The following is a 20,718-nucleotide window of genomic DNA, read 5'->3' on the forward strand; positions in this document are numbered from 1 at the left end:
AAGTCGCAACCCACTGTTTCAGCCATTCCTCGGGCGATGAGCAGCTGCACAGCGGCCTCCGCTAGCCCCTAGGGCCCTCCTCCTCCCCCAGCCATCTGCCCAGGTGGTGACGTCGCCCCAGCATCTAGGGAGTCAGGGACGGGCACTAGGGCAAATTTCAGCGGGGGCTCAGGAAAGGGGCAGACGACGCCAGTCTCAATTTCGCACTCGAAGCCAGGATTCAAAAGATCCATCTTCACAAGTTTTCTTTCGCTTCTCGCTGGGCTCGTCCACGTCGGTTAGCGGCCCCCATGCCGCCCTGTCATCCAATCCCTTATGCAGGCGACGACGCTCTGCTGCTTGGCTCCAGGGCTGAGTTACGACGCTTATGATTGTTCACATGATGCCCGAGTACGAGTATTATCGACAACTCCATCCAACCACCGTCATTCCTGTCCACTGTTTGCCGCTGCACGCTCGAAATAGACGGCCGCGGCGACCGTGGGCGTCATCTCCCTGATTCGCAGAGGCAGATCGTTCCCTATAGATTTTATTTTAGCAACGCGATAATACGGGCACAACATCCTGTTGGTGCCCTCCATGACATGACCACCTGCAGATGGGGAATGTTGATCTCCAAAAATAAGACTCCAGCCACAGCACTAAAACGCCACACGTCTTCTTCGCGTGCACAGCCTCACATTGTCGCATTATGCCCCTTCGCCTGGAACCTTCTTCCCGTCCTGGCCTCCTACCCTGTGTCGCATCCGTTCCAACGCCCAGACACTGTTTGCACAGATGACGCAGCTTGTCCCAAAATCTATGAAACAGGTTTCTCAAGCCCCAGCCACAGGCTCGCAGCAGGAGACCAGAGTTTCGGTCGATGGGGAGCTCGTGTTGCGGATTACAGTTCATCCATTGCAGTTCGCAGGATGGTCAGCGCCGGCTTACTTCACCACTTAGAGTTCACAAGTTTCGCTTCGCGGGTCACACCAACCAACCATCGATCTACTCACCTTGTCTTACGCCGACTAGTTCAACAATCGTCCCATTATTACCAGAGATATTGAAAGTTCTTCAATGCGATAAGATGCCAATCCGGATCGCCTCGTTAGATGCTTGCGTCAACCGCTAGTATACGCCGGGTTGATTGATAGCCGGCGTCACTAGAGAGCCATAGGTAGTCTTCTAGAAGCAATTCACGACGTATGGAGAGCTTTTGACTGGCGGTCTTCTAAGCTACGGGGCATGCTTCCTGGAGTCCAGTCGTGCGTGGCATCACGGTAGCCCGGCATGGCCCCCAATTGATTGCTTAGAACTGTACTAACCTGTCCCCTCAGACTCTCTAATACTACTCTCCAATTGGAGTTCATATCGGTTCCCGGTGCAGGAATTTCTTCTTTCCGGTAGTTATGTCGCTGTTAAACATCCGTTGCCTCCATGGAGGGCACACTGCTCCTCTTAGAACGCACTGATTGTCCAATGAGAATATCCATCTAGATCAACCAGCCTGTGAAGCTTCACGTCGGCCCTCCCTCGTCTAGGCGGGGTACTACACCAGTTGTGTCACTATGACGAAAGTCACGAGACTCCCCCATCAGTTAAATAGAAGGATATTTGGGCTATAAGAGAACACTTCGCCACATCGGCGTTGCATGCAATGTGGACGAGGTCTCCAGCTATCAAAACGACGATCAAAAATACAGCCGAACCCACCACAACGCTCATCAGCCATGCCTGCGGCTTCAATGAAAGCAAAAGAGAAGTATGCCTGGGCCATTGATGGGGCCTGGCAGCACCACGACTCTCGTAAGTCCACAGTCCCGGCATCAGCTTTGGGGACAGCAGCTAATCCGAGCTTTCCACAGACCGACCAAGCCGAGTCCTCACCACTAAATACCCGTCTGGGGGCAGCGAAATGACCAACAGCGTCACTCGTCGCACAAGTCATAGCAGCCAGGACTCGGGGAATGGCCGGATTAAGACTTTGTGGAAGAACATCACCTCGCCCCCGGCCTTTTGAGAAACGGGGGCAGTCCTATCCCGCAATTTTAGGCGGCTGAGGTGTATTGTCATTTGAGTCAAGGTTAATTAGGTCATTGTAACATTCAAATCACTTAAATCCATGCTTGATTTCCTCAGTATGGATCATACAAGCAATCATAGTTAAGTCTGGAGACTTCCGAAGCAATGACGCCTTTGCCCCAGGAATGATATCCGGGATTGATGGAGCAGACCTCGTCTCCAGGACCGAAGGGCACATCAAAATGCCAACGTGCCGTTCACGGAACCGGCGTGCTCGATGTAGTTTTTGGGACGACGCAGCAAATCCTCTGTGTCTCTCACATGTCCCGGGTTCCGGGGGTTCTTCATGAGGTATGCTGCAGTGAGGGGAGGTGCCCAGCACCACGGCCCACCAGAAGCCGTGCCGCGCCGGATATAGCGGGTCCGACAACTCGGAGGCCGGGACTTGCGAACCGGCCTGTTCTATGGCTTGGCAGAGCTTGTACATGTAGTGCTAACCTCTGCGATCATGTCTGAAAGCCCTTGTTCTGCCAAATGCCCTAGAAGACCAGCATCTCCAGATGTTGCCGCTACCTTGACTACCAGGTTGGTTTGCGATAACAAGAGGTTAGCTCCATGCTTGAGTAGGAAACTAATTATGTCCACGTTGCCAGCCATCGCAGCCACGGTAAGCGGCACATTACCTTCTTTGTTGAGTATGTTGAGGTCTGCGCGTCGTTGGACCAATACCTCGAGCAGATCGAGCCGACCATGCTCGACGCATGGGAAGATTGGGGCAGCTCTGCTGTTACCGGGCTCGTTGGGTCCTAGGCCACGATCAATCAACATCTCAGCGATAGCTGCGTGGCCATTGCGCTTCTCGCACTTCAAGACCATGTCTTCTATCGGGGTCTCGGTGCTCATCCCTATCTCCAGTATCCAGCGAACAATATTGATGTGGCCACGAGCACAAGCCAACCAAAACATGCCGACCCCATTCCAATCGTTGTCGATACGGGCCCCGTGGCTTAGGAGCAATTTGAGCGTTTCGACCTTGCTACCAACCATCCTCTTGGTTGTGCATGGCAGTCCAGTGTAGAGCTCCAGAATTTTCGGTGGCGTGAATCTGATTCACATCTGCTCCTCTTTCAATCAGAAGCTTGACGACCTCCAAGTGCCCAGTGTAACTGGCAGCTAACAGGGGGGTAAAACCTGCACGGGAGTCTCCATCAGAGTTGGAGCTCACATCGGAATGGGAGCCCTCGTTCAGTAGGGGTGTCTCTGAGTCTTCTTTCTTGAAAGTGTTGATACTTGCCTCGTTGTCTAGTAGGATCTTGACACATTCTAAATGGTTCAAGCGCGCTGCAAGTATAAGAGGCCGAGACGGAAATTGGCTTCTTCTGGCTTCGATATCCGCACCACGCGCTATGAGAAATGATACTGCATCCGGCTTATTCCGTTCGATTGCGCAGTGCAGCGGTGTGCGTCCATCGTTGGTCCGGGCATTCGGGTCAGCATGATGAGCCATGAGAAGCTCCATTACTTTTAGCGAGCCTCGTATTGCCGCCAAATGGAGTGGCGACGCCCCATTGTTCATAGCAGCCTCCAGATTCGCTCCGCGGGAGAGCAACTTTTGCACGGCATCAGGAATGTGCCGCAACGCGGCCCAATGCAGCGCAGTAGTACCATCATCAGAAGGGAGATTGATGTCCAACCCAGCATCAAGCATTGAGTCGATTCTAGGAATATCTCCCGACACTGCTGCGACGTGGAGAAATGAGAAGCCACCATTGAGAAACTTTTGGTCTGCCCCGGATTTGAGAAGGAGACGGACCACATCCCATTGGCGACGTATAGTTGCCTTGGTGATCGGGGTAATGTTTTTGGCATCAGTCGTTGAGCAGTCTACCCCAGCCTCGAGTAATGCCTCTACCACCGGATAGGACAGGAGCGCGTGCCACTGGTTCAGTGGTGTCATGTTTTCTTTGTTTGGGATGGAAGGATTGGCTCCCTTCTGCAGGAGAAGTCGGACAACATCCAGTATATGCATACGGCATGCATTGTGCAGAGCTGTGTTTCCTGATTTACCGATACAGTCGATATCAGCACCTACTTTCAAGAGCATATCAACAATCTGGCATGATTCCTGGGGGTGATCGGTTCGCGGGGATACCGACGTGGCGTGGTGAAGCGGCAAGTTTCCACAGTAGTCCGATGCGAAGTGGTCTGTCTCGGGGTCATCCAGAAGCTTTCGAACGAGAGAAGATATACCAACCGAGACGACGACTGAAAGTAGGGGGAGCGGCCCATAAGCCAAATCCAAGTCTCTGGAACGTGTGAGCTTTCGGGCCTGGTCGGCGCATTCATACTTTGTCGGTAGTTATTGAGGAAGCCAAGCGTATACTGGGAGATATCTTGCTCCTTGCCATCTCGGCTGTGTTGCCCTGGTGAATCAAAGTATTGAAACATCCTCACGTGGTGCCCCAGTAGTTCGCAGAGTAGTGTAGGAGCGGATATTTTCTAAGTCTCTGCTGGACGACTCGTCTGCTCTCACCCGTGATGATCTGCATTCCGTCAGGTTTCCTGTTCTCCAAGTCAAACCAGCCTAGTTGGAGCTCCTCGCAGCGCAGGTATGACAGACTGACCCGTGCAAGCTCTCCGTGGCCAATCCGTAAATCAAAGTTAAGAACTGATGTCTCGGATCCATTTTCGCACACGCCGAGGAGAGATTCCCGCGCGGACTGATGGATTAGCCGCACCCTCGGGCCAAGCGGTGAGAAGCCCCATGCAGCTATGCCCTCATCCGAGTCTTCCGTTGAGGTGTTTGGATCCTCCAAGACTTCCACAAATGGTTTTAAATAGTCGAGGACGAATCGTCGAAGTGACCGGATTAGCTTTCGTGGAGCTGGGACACGTGGATCTCCTGGCTGAACCGCCACCGCCACGGTCAGTTCCTCAATAGTCAGCGGACGCTCTGCCAGCAGGAGCCAAATAAGAACGGTTCGTGCCAAGGAAATGAGTTCCGCTGGCAGTAACTCAAGAGCCTTAGCCCAGGCTTTTCCATAAAGACCCCTGAGGCCGGATGGCAAATTGTGAATCAATCCTTCCAGATCCTCCTTAGTGAAGATACTGTTGCTAGTCATGATCTCTTTGATTGCGAGAGAGACCCACAGGAACATTCCATCAGATTTGTCGATGAGCGCTTGCTCCAGCATTTCACCTTCCTCTTCATTTAGGTCTAGGCGTTTCTTCAACTTCTTGAAGTCGTCCTGCATTGCTAGGCGAATATCCGCTGCAACCACCTGCGGGCGGACGAAGACGCGGGGGCACACCTCCATATGGTCCAGTGAAGCGAGTATCCGAGGGTACTCTCGGCTAGTGAAGAGAAATCGAATCTTGTCACCATTTTTGGGGATTGTCTTCTGCAGCTGCTGCGTGAGCTGTATAAAACTTTCTAAGCTGTCGGGGTCACACTCATCCAGCGCGTCAACTATGCAGTACATGTTGGCGAGCCTGATGTGCTGCAGGAGTGTGACGAAGATAGTCCCCAATGCTTCAAAAGACCAGCTTGATGAATCCTGCGGTGACATGTGTCGAAGCACCTCCATGCTGTCAACGGATTTCTCGAACAAGCCAGGATAGTTGCTGACAAGCTGTGCAATGAGGCCCTTTAGGATAAAAAGCCCAGTCTCGGCCCGGCTGACACAGGTACAGAAGTAGTATATGACACTAGTTGTATTGTCATGACTGGAATATTGACGGGATGTGACCTGTAAACCCTTCATGATACTCTTCATTAGGACAGATTTCCCGGTTCCCATTTTTCCCACGATGTGCAGGCTGGCGATCTGTTTAGATGAGTTGAGCCAGTCTTTATACCGCGGACTATCATAGATCCACCCTGCTGTTCCCTCGACTGCCTCTTTGATTTGTAGCTGGTCATCCACACAATTCGGAGTGTGCAAGATATCCAAGAAAAACATCCAGCGTCATGCGAGAGGGATGTCGCTCATCAATGCTGGGTCTCTTCAGCCGTGCCCCGGCGCCTAGAAAGCGCGAACTCGTATTAATATCGAGCATCAACTCGAGACTGCATACATCGAGTCTTAGCGAGAGACGCCTTCTTCCTCTGTAGCTCCATTGACCACTCTTCGACGTCTTTCACCGCCCGTTGCATGCGGAGAGACCGCGCTGGTTTTGCAAACAAACGGTCGTTGGTCTGGTTGAATTTGCAAATTTCTCTGCAGATCTTTTGGAGAAGTGCCTTGGTGTCTTGTATTTTCGTCTCGAAACATGTGTCCGGGGTGTTGCGAGGCAACGTAATCGCCTCGAGCTGCTCCAAGATGGACTCGATCGACGCCACGTCTTGTTGAAGCAGCCGTAGGCGCTCTGGGGCCTTTTCACAGTCATTGATTAGCTTTCAGGCTTTTCTGGCTAGATTAATGATTGATGAAACTCTAGTATCTATTGCGGCATGTAGTGGGAATGTTGGTTCGCTCGTTTGCGACGTCGACTTGAGGAAGGAAAAAAGAAAAGAAAAAAGCGACGCTGCCTGTCTGGGAATGAGGGGTACGAATATTACAATGTGCAATCTTGGCCGGGCAAACTAGATTCCGACAGACTAATCTTGAAGAAATCGCCCAGTTCAACCAACAGTGAACCTAGCTCTAGGATCTCCTTTGTCGTCGCGAGGCACATTTGCATCATCTGTCCCTTGAACCGAGAGGGGGGCTGCCTGCCAAGGTTGAGAAGACGAACACGAAATGCGCATGATTCCAAACTTGAAATTCATCCTGAGAGTTGGGTTAAGAGGTGTAGTCGATTTTGGGCGCATCCCAAACGCTGCACTGCCAGCAGAATACCTAAAAGTTGGTTGACCCGTACTATAGGTATGTAATGGCTGTACTTTGTATATCCATATGCATATTCCACCTGTATAAGTACGTGATATAAGTGCGCGAGTATGCGGGTGCTGTGTTCATACTCGTACGAGCCGTTGTTTCTGTGTCTCTGTTTTCTTCTTTCACCACTTACTTGCCTGCCTGCATGCATCCGTCGTATACTCGTAGATATCTTATTGTCTGCAATGTCGATCATCGATCTCAGGCTTCCGAGAAGCACCAGAGCAACTATATTGGTGAAGATATACGTACGAGCATGCATAAATGCCCAAGACAAGGTGCAGTGTTGGCCAGGTCCAGCAATGGGCACGTCTCCAAATACCGTTATCGACCCGGCCGCCACAGATCGAACAACGGCACGGGAAGCATCGTCATGCGAAGATCTTCGGGGACGAATGAAAATTCTCCACGGCTGGACTGAGGGCGTTCCCACCTCGCTGAAGGAGCGCCACGTTTTCTGTATGTACGTATGCCGGGGCGATGAGACAAGACGAGAGGCCGCCGCCGCATGGGTCCACGGTTTGGGCAAGTTTCTTCTGGTTTCCAAACTTGAGCCAATTGCCTTGACAGCCTAGGCTGCATGGGCGGGAGATTCCCACTAATGATACGAGTAAGTGGGAGGCCCTCGGGGCTACTCAAGTGAGATACGGAGGTAGTAATAGTACCTTACAAATCCAATGATGCCTTCCTGCGCCTACATATGTACTCATGGCTCCAAGAGTGGGGGCTGAGTGTCGCTGCGAAACCGTCATAGTAAACCATAGAAGTCGATATTAGAGGACTCGGTAAAAACCAAAAAGAGGCATGCCCCACGGCAGCCAGCAAATCGGCAGTCGGCCGGGATTTAAAATTGTAAAACTCCGCAGGGTGTGGAAACCTGGAATCTGGAAATCTGGCCCACAGTTCCCGGTCGCTTTGAAATCAAACGCGAGTTTGACCCGCCCACCCGGAGTTCCGGAGTGATGTGATACACTCGGAGTCGCGGCGACGCGCAGGCCGCGCCGGGACGGGCCAGGCTGACCGCCAGACACGGTACGACGCACCGCATACGGTTTGGTTTGGTCAAGCAGCGGAAGCACCTGAAGGACCTGAGGCACCTGAAGCACCTCAAGCACCTCAAGGCTTGGCTGTGCTTGCGAAGGAGCCCTGGTGCCCAATAAGAGTCGTCCCGGCTTGCCAGTCGTTATCTCGCGTCGCTTCAGGCATGGGTCGCCCGCCAACAAGTAGAGTAAAGTGCGCCGGTCATGTCTCGGTTGGGCCCGAAAAGGTTGCATTTTTGGCCAGGTCCATCACCATGTGAAATTGCTTGGGTGATGCGACTTGTGCGACCAGCCCTTCCTCGCTAATCTAAACACCGAATATCAGTTATGTCCGAAGCTTCTATTTTCGGGCTAAAAGAAGCGGGTCGTCGACTCAAAGCTCGCCCCAGTGCCGGGCTTATGGAACACTTAAGGCCGTAGATGGTGCTGGCAGCGTCAAAGTTTGTTAAGAGCGGGCGTCGAGTCGGTAGGTATTGTTGTACGTATTGTTGTTACTGCTCGTATGGGAATCTGGGATCACAACGAGTTGCCCCACACCCTGCCTGTTGATATTTTTTTTTGTACTCCGTAGGAATGGGCATGAATAACGTCCCATTCGCCCATTGCCGCGTCAATCCACTTTAGATTGGGGCCTCCAGAGACCATCTGTAAGCCGTGCTTATAAACCCAGCCAGTCTAGTCTGGTGCCGCTGATGCAACAAGTCAGTGGAATATAAGTCCGCGATGGGCACCAGCTCTTTTGCTGGGAACTGCGCTCTTATCTCTCATCCCTTACGTGCTTTGGGCCATCCACCACCATTCGCTTGCTGCCATGCCGGAGGCCAGCATCGAGGGTGGCCCCCTGGGCCAACCCGAGTCGCACACACAGGAGAACCAACCTCATTATGACCCCCAGAGTCAGTCGGATGGAAATGATGATCACACCCAGCATGACCACTCCGGACTTTCCAGTGGGAGTGACTCTGTCCACGAGGGCACCTGGGGGGAACGACATGTCGAGGACGTGTCGGGAAAGGAGGCAATGCACGAGTACGAAGCCCTGCGACAGAACCTCTCACACCTACACCGAATCGAGTCGCACACCGGCGCATCACTCGGCGCTACACTGAGCAGACGAAGTTGGGCAAGAGCCGAAAAACAGAAAACGCATGACACCGACTTGGAAGCCGGCGGTATCGGGAAAGGCGACAACGATGGGTTTGAGCTAGGGGAGTTTATGCGTGGAGGCCAATTTGAAAAACACACAAGCGAGGCCGGTTCCCTGAAGAGGGTCGGCGTCCTCTATGAGAACCTCACAGTCAAGGGCGCTGGTAGCACATCGTCGTTTGTTCGAACCGTCCCGGATGCTATCATGGGCACGTTCGGTCCCGATCTGTATCGACTTCTCTCCAAGTACATTCCTGTTCTCCGCTCCAAATCTGTTCCGACACGGACTCTCATCGAAGATTTCTCCGGCTGCGTTCGAGATGGCGAGATGATGCTGGTTCTTGGCCGTCCCGGGTCCGGGTGCAGCACATTCCTCAAGGCGGTCACCAACAACCGCGAATCATTCGCCTCCGTCGAGGGTGAAGTCTGCTACGGCGGCATCCCCGCCGAAAGGCAGGACAAGCTCTACCGAGGCGAGGTCGTATACAACGGCGAGGACGATATCCACTTCCCCAACCTCAGTGTCTGGAGGACTCTGACGTTTGCTCTGATGAACAAGAGCAAGAAGGCCGTCAAGGGAGATATCCCTGTGATTGCCGATGCCTTGATGAAGATGTTCGGCATTAGCCACACCAAGCACACCCAGGTCGGAAACGAGTACATTCGAGGCGTCTCTGGAGGCGAGCGCAAGCGAGTCTCCATTGCTGAGACGCTGGCCTCCAAGGCCGCTGTCATCGCCTGGGACAACTCAACTCGCGGTCTCGATGCATCGACCGCACTCGACTATGCTCGCTCTCTTCGGATCATGACCGACGTCAGCAACCGCACCACTCTCGTGACCCTCTACCAAGCTGGAGAGGGCATCTACGAGACTATGGACAAGGTCATGGTCATCGACCAGGGCCGACAGATCTTCTCCGGGCCCGCAAAGAAGGCGAAGCAGTATTTTATCGACCTTGGATTCGAGTGTCCCGACAGACAGACAACAGCAGACTTCCTCACCGCCGTGACCGACCCCAACGAGCGTCGTTTCCGACCTGGCTATGAGGATAAGGCGCCCAAGACACCCGAGGACCTCCAGAAAGCGTTCAGACAGTCCCCCAACTACCAGGAGCTTCTGGATGACATCAAAGGGTACAAGAAGAGCCTCGAGGACAGCGATTTCAGCAACATGAAGCAATTTGAGGGCGCGGTCCAGGACACCAAGTCCAAGCATGTCTCCAAAACCTCGTCGTACACCATCCCCTTCTACAAGCAGGTGATAGCCTGCACCAGGAGAGAAGCATGGCTGTTGCTCTCTGACACGACCGCGCTATGGACAAGGGTCTTCATCATCACTGCCAGCGCCTTGATTGTGGGTTCGCTCTTCTACGGCCAACCATCGAACACGGAGGGCGCCTTCACCCGCGGCGGCACCGTATTCTTCTCGACCGTCTTCCTCGGCTGGCTTCAGATGTCTGAGCTCATGAATGCGGTATCCGGACGAGACATTGTCAATCGGCACAAGGTCTATGCCTTCTACCGGCCGTCTGCCGTCTCGCTCGCCCGTGTGTTTCTCGATCTCCCGGTTATCGCAGTCGGAGTGGTCATCTTTGGCGTGACCATGTACTGGATGACAGGATTGGATGCCGATGCTGGAAAGTTCTGGATATACATGCTTGTGGTCTACACGACGACCATAATGGTCACTGGACTATATCGCATGTTTGCCAGTCTCTCCCCCGAGATCGACAGTGCGGTGCGGTTTTCTGGGATCTCGCTAAACCTGCTGATCATCTACACCGGGTATGTCATCCCCAAGACGCAGCTTCTGAAGGACTACATCTGGTTCGGATGGCTATACTGGGTCAATCCACTTAGCTACAGCTTTGAGGCAATCCTGTCGAATGAGATTGCGGGTCGAACAATGCCATGCGCGCCCAGTCAGCTCGTGCCTCAAGGGCCTGGTGCCTTGCCCGACTACCAAGGATGCGCAATCAACGGCGCAGCAGTCAATGCCCATCAGGTCACGGGAAGCGACTATCTCGAAGCCAAGTACAACTACAGCCGCTCTAACCTATGGCGCAACTTTGGTGTTATCATTGCCTTTGGCGTCCTGTACATCCTGGTCACAGTGGCCGCCACAGCGGCGATCAACTTTAACGAAGGAGGCGGCGGTGCTCTCATTTTCAAAAAGTCCAAGAAGTCGCAGAAACAGACTCAGTCGGCTGTGTCACCGCTTGATGAAGAGTCTGGCCCAGGAAACGAAAACGTCAGGAGTGGATCTTCCTCGACCATGGTCGCGGACAACAATAGCTCCCCAGGTGATACCTCGGAAGGAGTGTTGGAGCAGCTGTCCGAGAGCAAATCTATCTTCACTTGGCGCGACCTTGAATACACCGTGCCGTACATGGGCGGAGAGCGAAAGATTCTGAATAAAGTCAGTGGGTACGCCAAACCGGGCGTCATGGTAGCCCTCATGGGTGCCTCTGGGGCCGGCAAGACCACACTTCTCAACACACTGTCCCAGCGTCAGACTGTAGGTGTGGTCAAGGGCGACATGTTGGTCGACGGTCGCCCCTTGGGCCCCGACTTCCAGCGAAACACAGGATTCTGTCTGCAAGGTGATTTGCATGACAAGACACAGACAGTCCGCGAAGCGATCGAGTTCTCTGCTATTCTTCGCCAAGATGCATCTGTGCCTCGCGCAGAGAAGCTAGCCTATGTGGACAAGATCATCAATCTTCTTGAACTCGAAGATCTCGAGGACGCCATCATCAAGTCTCTTGGTGTCGAGCAGCGTAAGAGACTGACCATTGGTGTTGAGCTGGCTGCCAAGCCGTCTCTGCTGCTGTTTCTCGACGAGCCAACCTCGGGCTTGGATTCCCAGTCGGCGTACTCCATTATACGATTTCTCAAGAAGCTCAGCCGTGCGGGTCAAGCTATCGTTTGCACGATCCATCAGCCGTCTTCCGTTCTCATCGAGCAATTCGACATGGTTCTTGCCCTCAATCCCGGCGGCAACACCTTCTACTTCGGGCCAATGGGTGAAAGTGGCAAAGATGTGATCCAGTATTTCGCCAACCGTGGGGCTGTTTGCCCGCCGAACAAGAATGTGGCCGAGTTCATCCTCGAGACTGCTGCTCGGCCGCACAAGAAACCTGATGGGACCAAGGTTAACTGGAACGAAGAATGGGCCCAGAGTGAGGAGGCCCAGCGGGTCATTGAAGAGATCGATGGTCTTGAACGAACGCGCAGCCGGGCAACTCAGCCTCATGGTGCTGAAAACACGAAGGCCATCACCGAGTTCGCCGGGTCTACTTGGCTGCAGACGGTGGAGCTGACCAAGCGCATGTTCAAGCAATACTGGCGCGACCCTTCGTACGTGTACGGCAAGCTTTTTGTCGCCGTCATTGTCGGAATCTTCAACGGCTTCACATTCTGGCAGCTCGGTTACACAATCCAGGACATGCAGAACCGCATGTTCACCTGCTTCCTCATAATAACCATCCCACCGACAATTGTCAATGGCGTGGTACCAAAGTTTCATAGCAACCTTGAGCTGTGGACAATCAGGGAGCATCCTTCGCGAATCTATGGCTGGGTCGCTTTCTGCACAGCCAATATCATTGCCGAGATTCCTGCAGGAATTGTGTCGGGCGTCCTGTATTGGGTGCTCTGGTACTGGTCCGCCGGGCTGCCAGCCGAGAGCTCCGTTTCCGGATATGTCTTCTTGATGACGATGCTCATGTTTCTCTTCATGAACAGCTGGGGCCAGTGGATCTGCGCCTTCGCTCCCAGCTTTACTATCATTTCTAACGTGAGTCCGCGAATGGCCTGACCAGCAAGAGTGGTGTTTCTAGATAAGTAGCTAACACGCCAGCACAGGTTCTGCCCTTCTTCTTTGTCATGTTCGGCCTCTTCAACGGCATCGTTCGTTCCTACTCGGAGTTGCCCGTCTTTTGGAGGTATTGGATGTACTGGATAAATCCTTCCACCTATTGGATGGGCGGCATTCTTGCCGCCACCCTGGATGGCGCTCCGGTGGAATGCGCTCCTGCAGAGACGGCCGTATTTGACGCACCGCCCAACCAGACCTGTGTGGAGTACGCAGGTGCATTTGCAAAGTCGGCCGGTGGCCTTCTGCTCAATCCCCACGCGACGAGCGGATGCCAGTACTGCCCGTACAGTAATGCGAACCAGTACCTCGAAACAGTCAACATTGAGGCTGATCAAAAGTGGCGAAGTAAGTCCACCTTTCGTCTTGTGAGATGGCTCGAATTATCCATAACTGACCACTTCTAGATTTTGGCATCTTTTTTGCTTTCTGCATATCGAATTGGATGCTGGTGTATTTCTTCATTTACACCGTTCGTGTTCGTGGTTGGAAGTTCGGTTTCGGGCTCGTCTTTGGAGGGCTGGGTAGACTGCTGGACTTGATTAAGAAGCCCTTGGAGCGCAAGCAAAAGGAATAGATGGATATAATTGGCGTTTTATTATTCAGGGGCTAGTAAGACAGTTAGACAGGTGATAATCCATAATAATTTCATTGATATTGTACAATTTGGTTGGTCATTTCATCGTTGATTCTGTCGTCCATGAAATGCTCCCATAGGAGGGCGGTTGCGATCTGATATACTCCGTGCTCGCCCATATAATTTGTAAACATGTATTCTAGTGCTGGTGGCTTTGAAAGTAAAAATTCCTCCAACCCTAGTCTGGTGGCCATGGCCAGGTCTATGGGAGGTGCCCTAGGTCGCTCCTAGTTTCTCGGTCCATCAACAAAGCGCAAAGAAGAAAAGAGCATTTCTGGGCCTGTCTTGGATAGAGGTCGAGTATCTAGTTAGGTCTATTGCGAGCACAAGTAGGATGGTGCAAGTTATGTACGAGGTTGGACGAGAGATAAAGGAGGGTGATGGAGTGGTGAAGTGGCAGTGATTCTGGAAGCGAGTCCTAGACACGGGGAAGGCAAGAAGGGAATGCGGATAGTTAAGAAAGCGGGGATGTAGGAGCCAAAGAGATAAGCAAACTCCATTGTCATCCTATACCCATGAGTGCTCTTCTGGCCTCACAAATAACTAAAATGAAGCAAGCATCTGCAGTTACACAACCAATGGTCTAGGCAAACCGTATCATGTCTAGCTCGTCGCATCACTATCCGGCCAGCTATGGACCTAGTCACGGCTTCATCTCTATACGAGCATTTTACTTCAATTATTCTTGAAAAATGAAACTCTGTAGTCCCCGTCGTCCCGGCCCCTTTCCGTTGCCTGTGGTGACTATAGGATCTCCTTTAGCCACCTACCTTACTAGCAGTGCTTCTGCCCTGACACTTCACTGGCATCTTTCTTCAGCTGCCTGAAGATTCTATACACCGACTGGGTAGTCGCTACCCAAACAGTTCGCCCTAACACCTTCTTCTTCAACGCACATCCCCACTTTTCTGTCTTTTCTCTCCTTCCATCCCTTTTCGCCGAGCCACCAGCTGTTTGATCAAGCAACAACAGATGAACATAGCCCAGAAACCATCCATCGCTCTATGAGAGTGCGGCTATAGTTTGATTATCCTGATTTTCTGTCTCATCACCATATGATGTCCACCATGGCAATCGATAATCCTTCAGAGGCAGACTTGGCGATGTGCGCACTGGTAGGTCTCACTGTGCACTGCTTCCGCCTTCGGCAATCAGTCCCCACGATTACTCAATTTTCAAGAATGACTTCCTAGTGTTGGAGACTAACCGCACTTAACAGGCCGACTTGGGTCGCGATCGTCAAGAAGAGCTCCCTCTAGACCACCGTGAAAGAAAAGGGCCGAGATATGCCCCTACTAGGAGGAACGGGACAGATCATATTCCGAAGAAGATAAAGTTGGATTTGAAGAAGGCATGGGGGAGTAAGTGCTGGCATCCCAGATCCAGATTCTTTGCGCTCACAAAAACTAATCAGACCCCATCCGCGATGAGGAGTCTCAGCAAATGGAGGGCCTGGCTATGGGAGACTGCCCATGGCGTCAGGGAAGGGAACGTCGACCCCAGATCACCAGGCTACCCGAGCCGTGCGTTATAATCTCCCTAGTAGTTTGCCATTCATAACTGATCGAACCGTTCCTAGACTCCCACCTCCTGCTCCCAGGTGCCCCAACATGCCGGACCAGAGCGTGTTGATGAGGGACAACACCGCCGCCATTGGCGGGCGAGCGACTGTGCAGACTTTCACAGGCACTGGCCCACCACGCCCTCTTACCAACAGCTCTGTCGTCTTCAATAACTCTAGATCCCAATCTGCCTCTGTTCAGAATGCCGCCCCCCAGCAAGGTATGGTAGGCAATACCTCTCAACATGTCTTCGAACAAGCATTGAACGAGTGTGATATGGTCATCAACGTGCCAGAGGAAGGGGAGATATCACCGACCTGGACTTTTTACTGGGGCTCTTGCATAGTCTATCCGAACGCAAACCCAGAACGCTGGTTTGTAGCCCGGTTCGAGATGCAGATGTCACTTTGCTCCATGGAGCATGGCCCAACCGGAAATCTCCGTCTGGCCGCGCATGGCCTCCCTACTCGTGTGCATCCTCTAGACAAGCTCAATCAACCTCTTCTAGAGGGAAGATTTTGCATCATATCCACTACCGGCCCTATGCCCGAAGCGAGCTACCGTCTGGAGCTCAAAGATCAGGCTACGACCGAGCTGTTTGCAGGATGCTTGCAAGGCCTTCAAAACACGGTAGTCCACCTCGAGTCAAAGGCCTCAACTAATGGACAAAAAGACGCGCCTAGCTCCGCTACTAGTATCGCTTCCAAACCGCAGCCAAATCCTGCTTCTCGTGAAGAGAAGTTATCTGTCAACGGTGGAGATCCAACGTCACTCAATGGCTTGGAATTAAGCCTTACCGTTAATGATTCCGCTGTTTCTGAATCTTTGGTCGATATAGACGAAACCCAGTCTACACAGCCGGCTCCCAAGACGGACATTCAAAATGCAATAGAGGACACTCTCGGTCTCGTTGACCGAATCGCGGAGGCTCTAGTAGACACGGGGCCTTTCCCGAACCCCTTCGACTCGGTGGAGAAGACGGTTGAGAATTTCCTCACGATCAAATATCCCTCCTTGGAATCTATGGACAGGGTCAAGGTCAACGACGCACTGAAGGGGATCATTTCTACCATTGTTTACATCAAACAACTGACCAGGTCGGTTGATGCATCTGCGACTTTTTCAACTTCGTCATCCAAGCTGGAGGTTCCCGAATCCGTGAAGGAATTTCTTAAACCGATCACCTACAGCCCAGAGACACTTCAAAAGTTTAGACCCCGTGCTGTCCTCCCAGATGGTGCTCTAGGATCCTCTAGTACAGTCAATGAAAACAGCTGGCAGTCCGAAATTTGGAAAAACAATGGTAAGTCAACCAGAAGTCGGGAAAGGGCATCTACTAAGAGCATCTTCCAGTTACACCTGCCAGCAGCAATTCGGTCGCGTCAGCCGCGGCCCTATCAGCTTCGTACCAGAACCGAAAGAAGCAAGGGCTCGGCTCGTCGATGTTTGCGAGCTAGCCTAGGGCAAAAGAGCAAAGACGCTCGTGGCTCCAGCTTTCTGATGTCGACTGGCTCCACTCTAATATAGGAATCTTATCGCTAAGGAAAACTTGCAAGAATCATAGGCCGATGCCTTTGTTTGAGTATTTAGCCAGTTTCGTGAAAGTGGATTGATTCGTTTGCAAGTTTTCCACCGAAAGGGTGACATAGTCTATCTATGTCAAACCAGGATGGTGCTGCTGGATCTAGGACGAACAGTTTTATAGACACAGATTCCCCAGACAGAAGATCCAGAAATGAAATGCGGATTTCTGCCTTGAATCCTACTTGGAAACCTCGCAATATGGGTTCAAGCCTGAATGAACACATTTGAGACACGCTGCAAGGAGGGAGATTATGTCAGACTTGTTGATTTAGCTTCTTCTCACACGTTTCTCTGTAGGTAACCAACAGCGCTCTTGTCTCATCATCAAACGCCTCACTTCCTCCCTCCCCCTCCGCCAGCACTCGGCTCAAAAACACCACTGCCTCTTCAAAGCGGCGGAAGTAGTACAGCTCCTCGGCCGCGTACATGACTTCCTGAATGAGATGCTTCCTGGCCCCCTTTTCCAGGGGTAGTTTCACATTCTTGTAGACCTTTTCGTTTTCACATTAGCAAATACTGTTGCCCGGAGTGCTTTGTGGATGAAGAGGGAGGAGCCTCACATTGCCGTTTTCGATCTTGGCGTGGTACGTCTGCTTGATGGCCTGGAAGTCCTCCTCGGTCTGCCCGGTGCGGGAGGCCTTGGCAGCAGAAGCAGCAGCTTTCTCCTCCGATTCAGAGTCGGAGAGGGCAATGTTGAAGAGGCCGCCGTCTTCGTCGTCCATGTTTGCGTGACTGTGGCTTGTGGTTGAGGAGGTGAAGTTCGGTCGTGGACGTACGCATACCCCACATTAAAATTCAAGATGTGGCTGAGTCAGATGTTGACATTGAATTTCTAGGTGGTTTTTTAGGTGTCGTCTAGAATTATCACAACCTGCCAGGGTATTTTCCGAAGTCACTATTGAAACTAAAGTATCCCTATCATGTACCTACATGTATAGTATCATAAATTTTGCTCATAATTAAACCCAAATCGCAGGAGCCCGTCCGCTCGACCTGTACAAGGTAGCTGCAAGTGGCATGGGTGTTGCAGCTACCCTATACTACAACGCCCTTGATAAGCTCTGGGCATGAAAACAGCCTCTGCTTCTCAACATTGCCAATGGCCGCGGCCATGATGCATCAAGACCCAGAACCTCCGCCCTCTTCACCCACCTCCCAATGGGCATCTCCTCGTGCTCCACGGCCCCGCCACTCTCCTCATTCAGGTGTGCCTTCAATCGACGGACCGGTATCTTCCAATCCCCTGCCTAGTGCACGTACGCAACCCTGCCGCGCTTCTCGTCGCACGATATAATCTCGTCGACAGTGCTTTGAGTCACCTTCCCCATCGTTACAAAGTCTAGCGTTCTCCTCAGCACCGGCGGCACGGGCACCGCTCTCATCACCCTGAAATACCTCAGAACTGCCTCGATGAGATTGCCATGCCCTCCCTCGGGCACAACACGCCCGCCGTCCTTCTTCGTGGCGGCACGATGCTCGACGGCCGGTGAATCACTACGGGCACGCGGCTCGCGTCGCTAGCCTTTTCGAGCCGCCGCTCGGCTGCCCTCGTGATAGGTGAGGCGGTGGTCGCGTGGGAGGAGGCCGGTGGCGAGGCGGTACTACAGGTTGCGCACCGCCGCGCACACGACCTCGTCGACCGGCGTCTGGAGGAGACGGTCAAGGATGTGCGACCCAAGGTTCCTAGCGGCGCCTGTGAGCAGGACCACCTTGGGAGGTATCCTAGGGGGAGACGCACTGCGTGTGATGGGGCCCATAAGAGGCTGGGCGTTAAGTTGTGGGCACTTTTCAGCGTGGCGATTTCGCCCACCGCCCCAGAGGATATGGCGCCGAGTCATATGTCCTTGAGCCGGGTCTCCATGCTCGATAGCCTTTTCAAGATGGGCTGGGTGGCCTCTGCATGGGCGATCGGTAGGGCCTCGATGGCACTTCGATCAAGCTTCGAGCTGGCCGTTCTCGGGAGCTAGTTGACGAGGAGCAGCACCGACGGACGCATGTGCTCAGGGAGTAGTGGAAGCTCGCCGAAAAATCGCCTCAGATACGCCTCAGGACCTGACAATGGTTTGAGAACAGCATATCCAACAAGATACTACCCACCACTCCCAACCACAACATGGCGCGCCGACACAACGACTTCGACAATAGTGCCTCCGGCAGCGCTCAGGATCGCCCGCTCTACTTCTATTAAATTGACCCTCATCCCCCTCAGCTTGATCTCCGTATCTACGCTAATGGGGCTCTTGACAAGGACACTCCCATCTTCAAGGAGGCGCTCCAGCCTCTGCTGCGGTACATAGCCGCCCACTCTCTTCAAACATGGTCCTCGCTCGCGAATATGTCACGGACGAAGGACCGCTCCGTCTACGCCTCGTTGTTGAGGTAGCCTACAGCGACAGGGATGCCGCCAATGGCAATCTCACCAGGAAAGTCAGGCGGACGCAGATGCATTTGCTGGTCATCAATATAGATGGACTCATTTGGCGAGGCCCTTCCGGCGGGTATTCCCTCCGAGTATATGTCGTCTTCCACCACCTACGACACACGAACACTGCGCCCCGCGCCCCAATATGCCCACTCAAAGTGCTCCGGGGTAATCGTGTCGATGCCCTAGAACCCGGTCCTTTGGAGCACATGGCCCTAGCTCTCGGCGGAAACGCAGAGCGAGAGGACGTGGCCTACGCCAGTGCCAGTTCACCACCTGGGAACCGTACTGAAGATGAAACCCGCGCGTGTCTGGTCGTTGTTGGTGCTCTCAGCAAAGGTGACGTACCCGCAAGGCTTCAGCAGGCGGTACAGATTGCGCATAGCCACCTCGAGCCTGTCCGTCGTGTGGATGACGAACGAGGCGACTATGAGGTCGTATGAATCTAGGGTGAACGTCGTCTGACCCTCGAACACGCGGGGCATCTGCTCGCCAACCACTTTCATGATTCTGACGTCCGGAGTGTGCGCGAACCTTGTAATAGCGCGAGGCTTCCAGTTCTGAGAGAATAAGCGCCCTCCCTTTTTCCGAGTCGAGAGTAGTAGGAATCCCGTAAACTAACCGTGCGCCAGCGGCGGTGGTATCATCCAGGGTATCATCCAGCCACTCCTTCTTAGCGTATACGTGCTTTCGGCTCCGCTGCGACTCATTAATATGACGGAAAAAGTTGAGATAGTGGCTAAACAGGCCCTGCATTCTAGCCGCATGATCCGCTGGAAGATCCCTATCAAACCGCCTGGTATAAAATGTCGAGATGCGCTCCAGGACGTTAGGTCAGGTCTTCCTCATGAACCACATTGACCAGACCCAGTCCTTGTCCTAGTTTTCTCCTCAACGACGACAGCCCCTAGAAGTCTCTACTGTAGATGGCACATGGCCATTATGTATCGCAGCGCGTGGCGCGTGGTGCGGCGAAAGATGGCTGGAATATTCCTGCAATCAATTACCATCATCAATTATCAGCTGGAGGGGTGGCGATAGCGTCCACCATCCAGTCGGCTCACACCGAGCGCGGGATCTAAAATAGCGCCGATCATTGGTTGTTCCATTGGCTCGGAAGGTTTGGAAATTGGGGTCTTGGGCCGTATGGCGTGTTCGTATTGACGTCGCATCCAGGTGTAGTTAATGGGTTGGCCCTGGTTTCGTGCAAGTCGGCGGCTGCATGCTGCCTCTGTCATTTCCTAGATACAAGATCTACGTAGATCCATGCAAAATTAGTACAGTAGCTTTTACCCTCGAGGGGCTTCTTCTTCAGCATCGTTCTACCCCATCCGTGAGCCTCATATCGGTCACACCGCTAACCGAACCTATCATCGCAGAAAATTCAATGGCCGGTCACCGAGATCGGCTTCCCCCATCAAGACCGGACTCTAGCGCATCCCGGGAAAACACGTCGGCATCGCTGCGGACCCGGATATGACGATTTCAGCGCAAATCGTGCTATCAATGGGAAAGGGGAAGAAAAAAGAAGCCAACATCATTGGGCCAGATCCTATCAAGAACATG

At 52.9% G+C, this 20,718-nt stretch overlaps 5 protein-coding genes across 5 annotated transcripts; 1 reads left to right on the top strand and 4 right to left on the bottom strand.

Moving 5' to 3' along the window:
* Positions 1-4,454: 4,454 nt before the first annotated feature.
* On the bottom strand, positions 4,455-5,591 carry ACO1O0_005024 (uncharacterized protein; the record flags this gene model as incomplete). The annotated part of the gene is made up of 1 exon (XM_083194451.1): positions 4,455-5,591. One exon carries the CDS (start codon positions 5,589-5,591, stop codon positions 4,455-4,457), a length of 1,137 nt encoding a protein of 378 aa, XP_083049364.1.
* A 3,144-nt stretch (positions 5,592-8,735) lies between these two features.
* SNQ2_2 (ABC-2 type transporter-domain-containing protein) lies at positions 8,736-13,524 on the top strand (the record flags this gene model as incomplete). Its single annotated transcript, XM_083194452.1, has 3 exons — positions 8,736-12,869; positions 12,938-13,295; positions 13,355-13,524. 3 exons carry the CDS (start codon positions 8,736-8,738, stop codon positions 13,522-13,524), a joined length of 4,662 nt encoding a protein of 1,553 aa, XP_083049365.1.
* Positions 13,525-16,934: 3,410 nt separating this feature from the next.
* ACO1O0_005026 (uncharacterized protein) lies at positions 16,935-17,452 on the bottom strand (the record flags this gene model as incomplete). The annotated part of the gene is made up of 3 exons (XM_083194453.1): positions 16,935-16,964; positions 17,033-17,221; positions 17,291-17,452. The coding sequence occupies 3 exons, from the start codon at positions 17,450-17,452 to the stop codon at positions 16,935-16,937; spliced, it is 381 nt and encodes a 126-aa protein (XP_083049366.1).
* Positions 17,453-17,977: 525 nt separating this feature from the next.
* Positions 17,978-18,487, bottom strand: ACO1O0_005027 (uncharacterized protein; the record flags this gene model as incomplete). Its single annotated transcript, XM_083194454.1, has 2 exons — positions 17,978-18,224; positions 18,336-18,487. The coding sequence occupies 2 exons, from the start codon at positions 18,485-18,487 to the stop codon at positions 17,978-17,980; spliced, it is 399 nt and encodes a 132-aa protein (XP_083049367.1).
* A 604-nt stretch (positions 18,488-19,091) lies between these two features.
* ACO1O0_005028 (class I SAM-dependent methyltransferase) lies at positions 19,092-19,658 on the bottom strand (the record flags this gene model as incomplete). Its single annotated transcript, XM_083194455.1, has 2 exons — positions 19,092-19,252; positions 19,442-19,658. 2 exons carry the CDS (start codon positions 19,656-19,658, stop codon positions 19,092-19,094), a joined length of 378 nt encoding a protein of 125 aa, XP_083049368.1.
* Between the last annotated feature and the right edge of the window lie 1,060 nt (positions 19,659-20,718).

The sequence above is a fragment of the Amphichorda felina genome (assembly GCF_050947745.1).
Source record: "Amphichorda felina strain 45539 chromosome Unknown scaffold_5, whole genome shotgun sequence".
Taxonomy (NCBI): domain Eukaryota; kingdom Fungi; phylum Ascomycota; class Sordariomycetes; order Hypocreales; family Bionectriaceae; genus Amphichorda; species Amphichorda felina.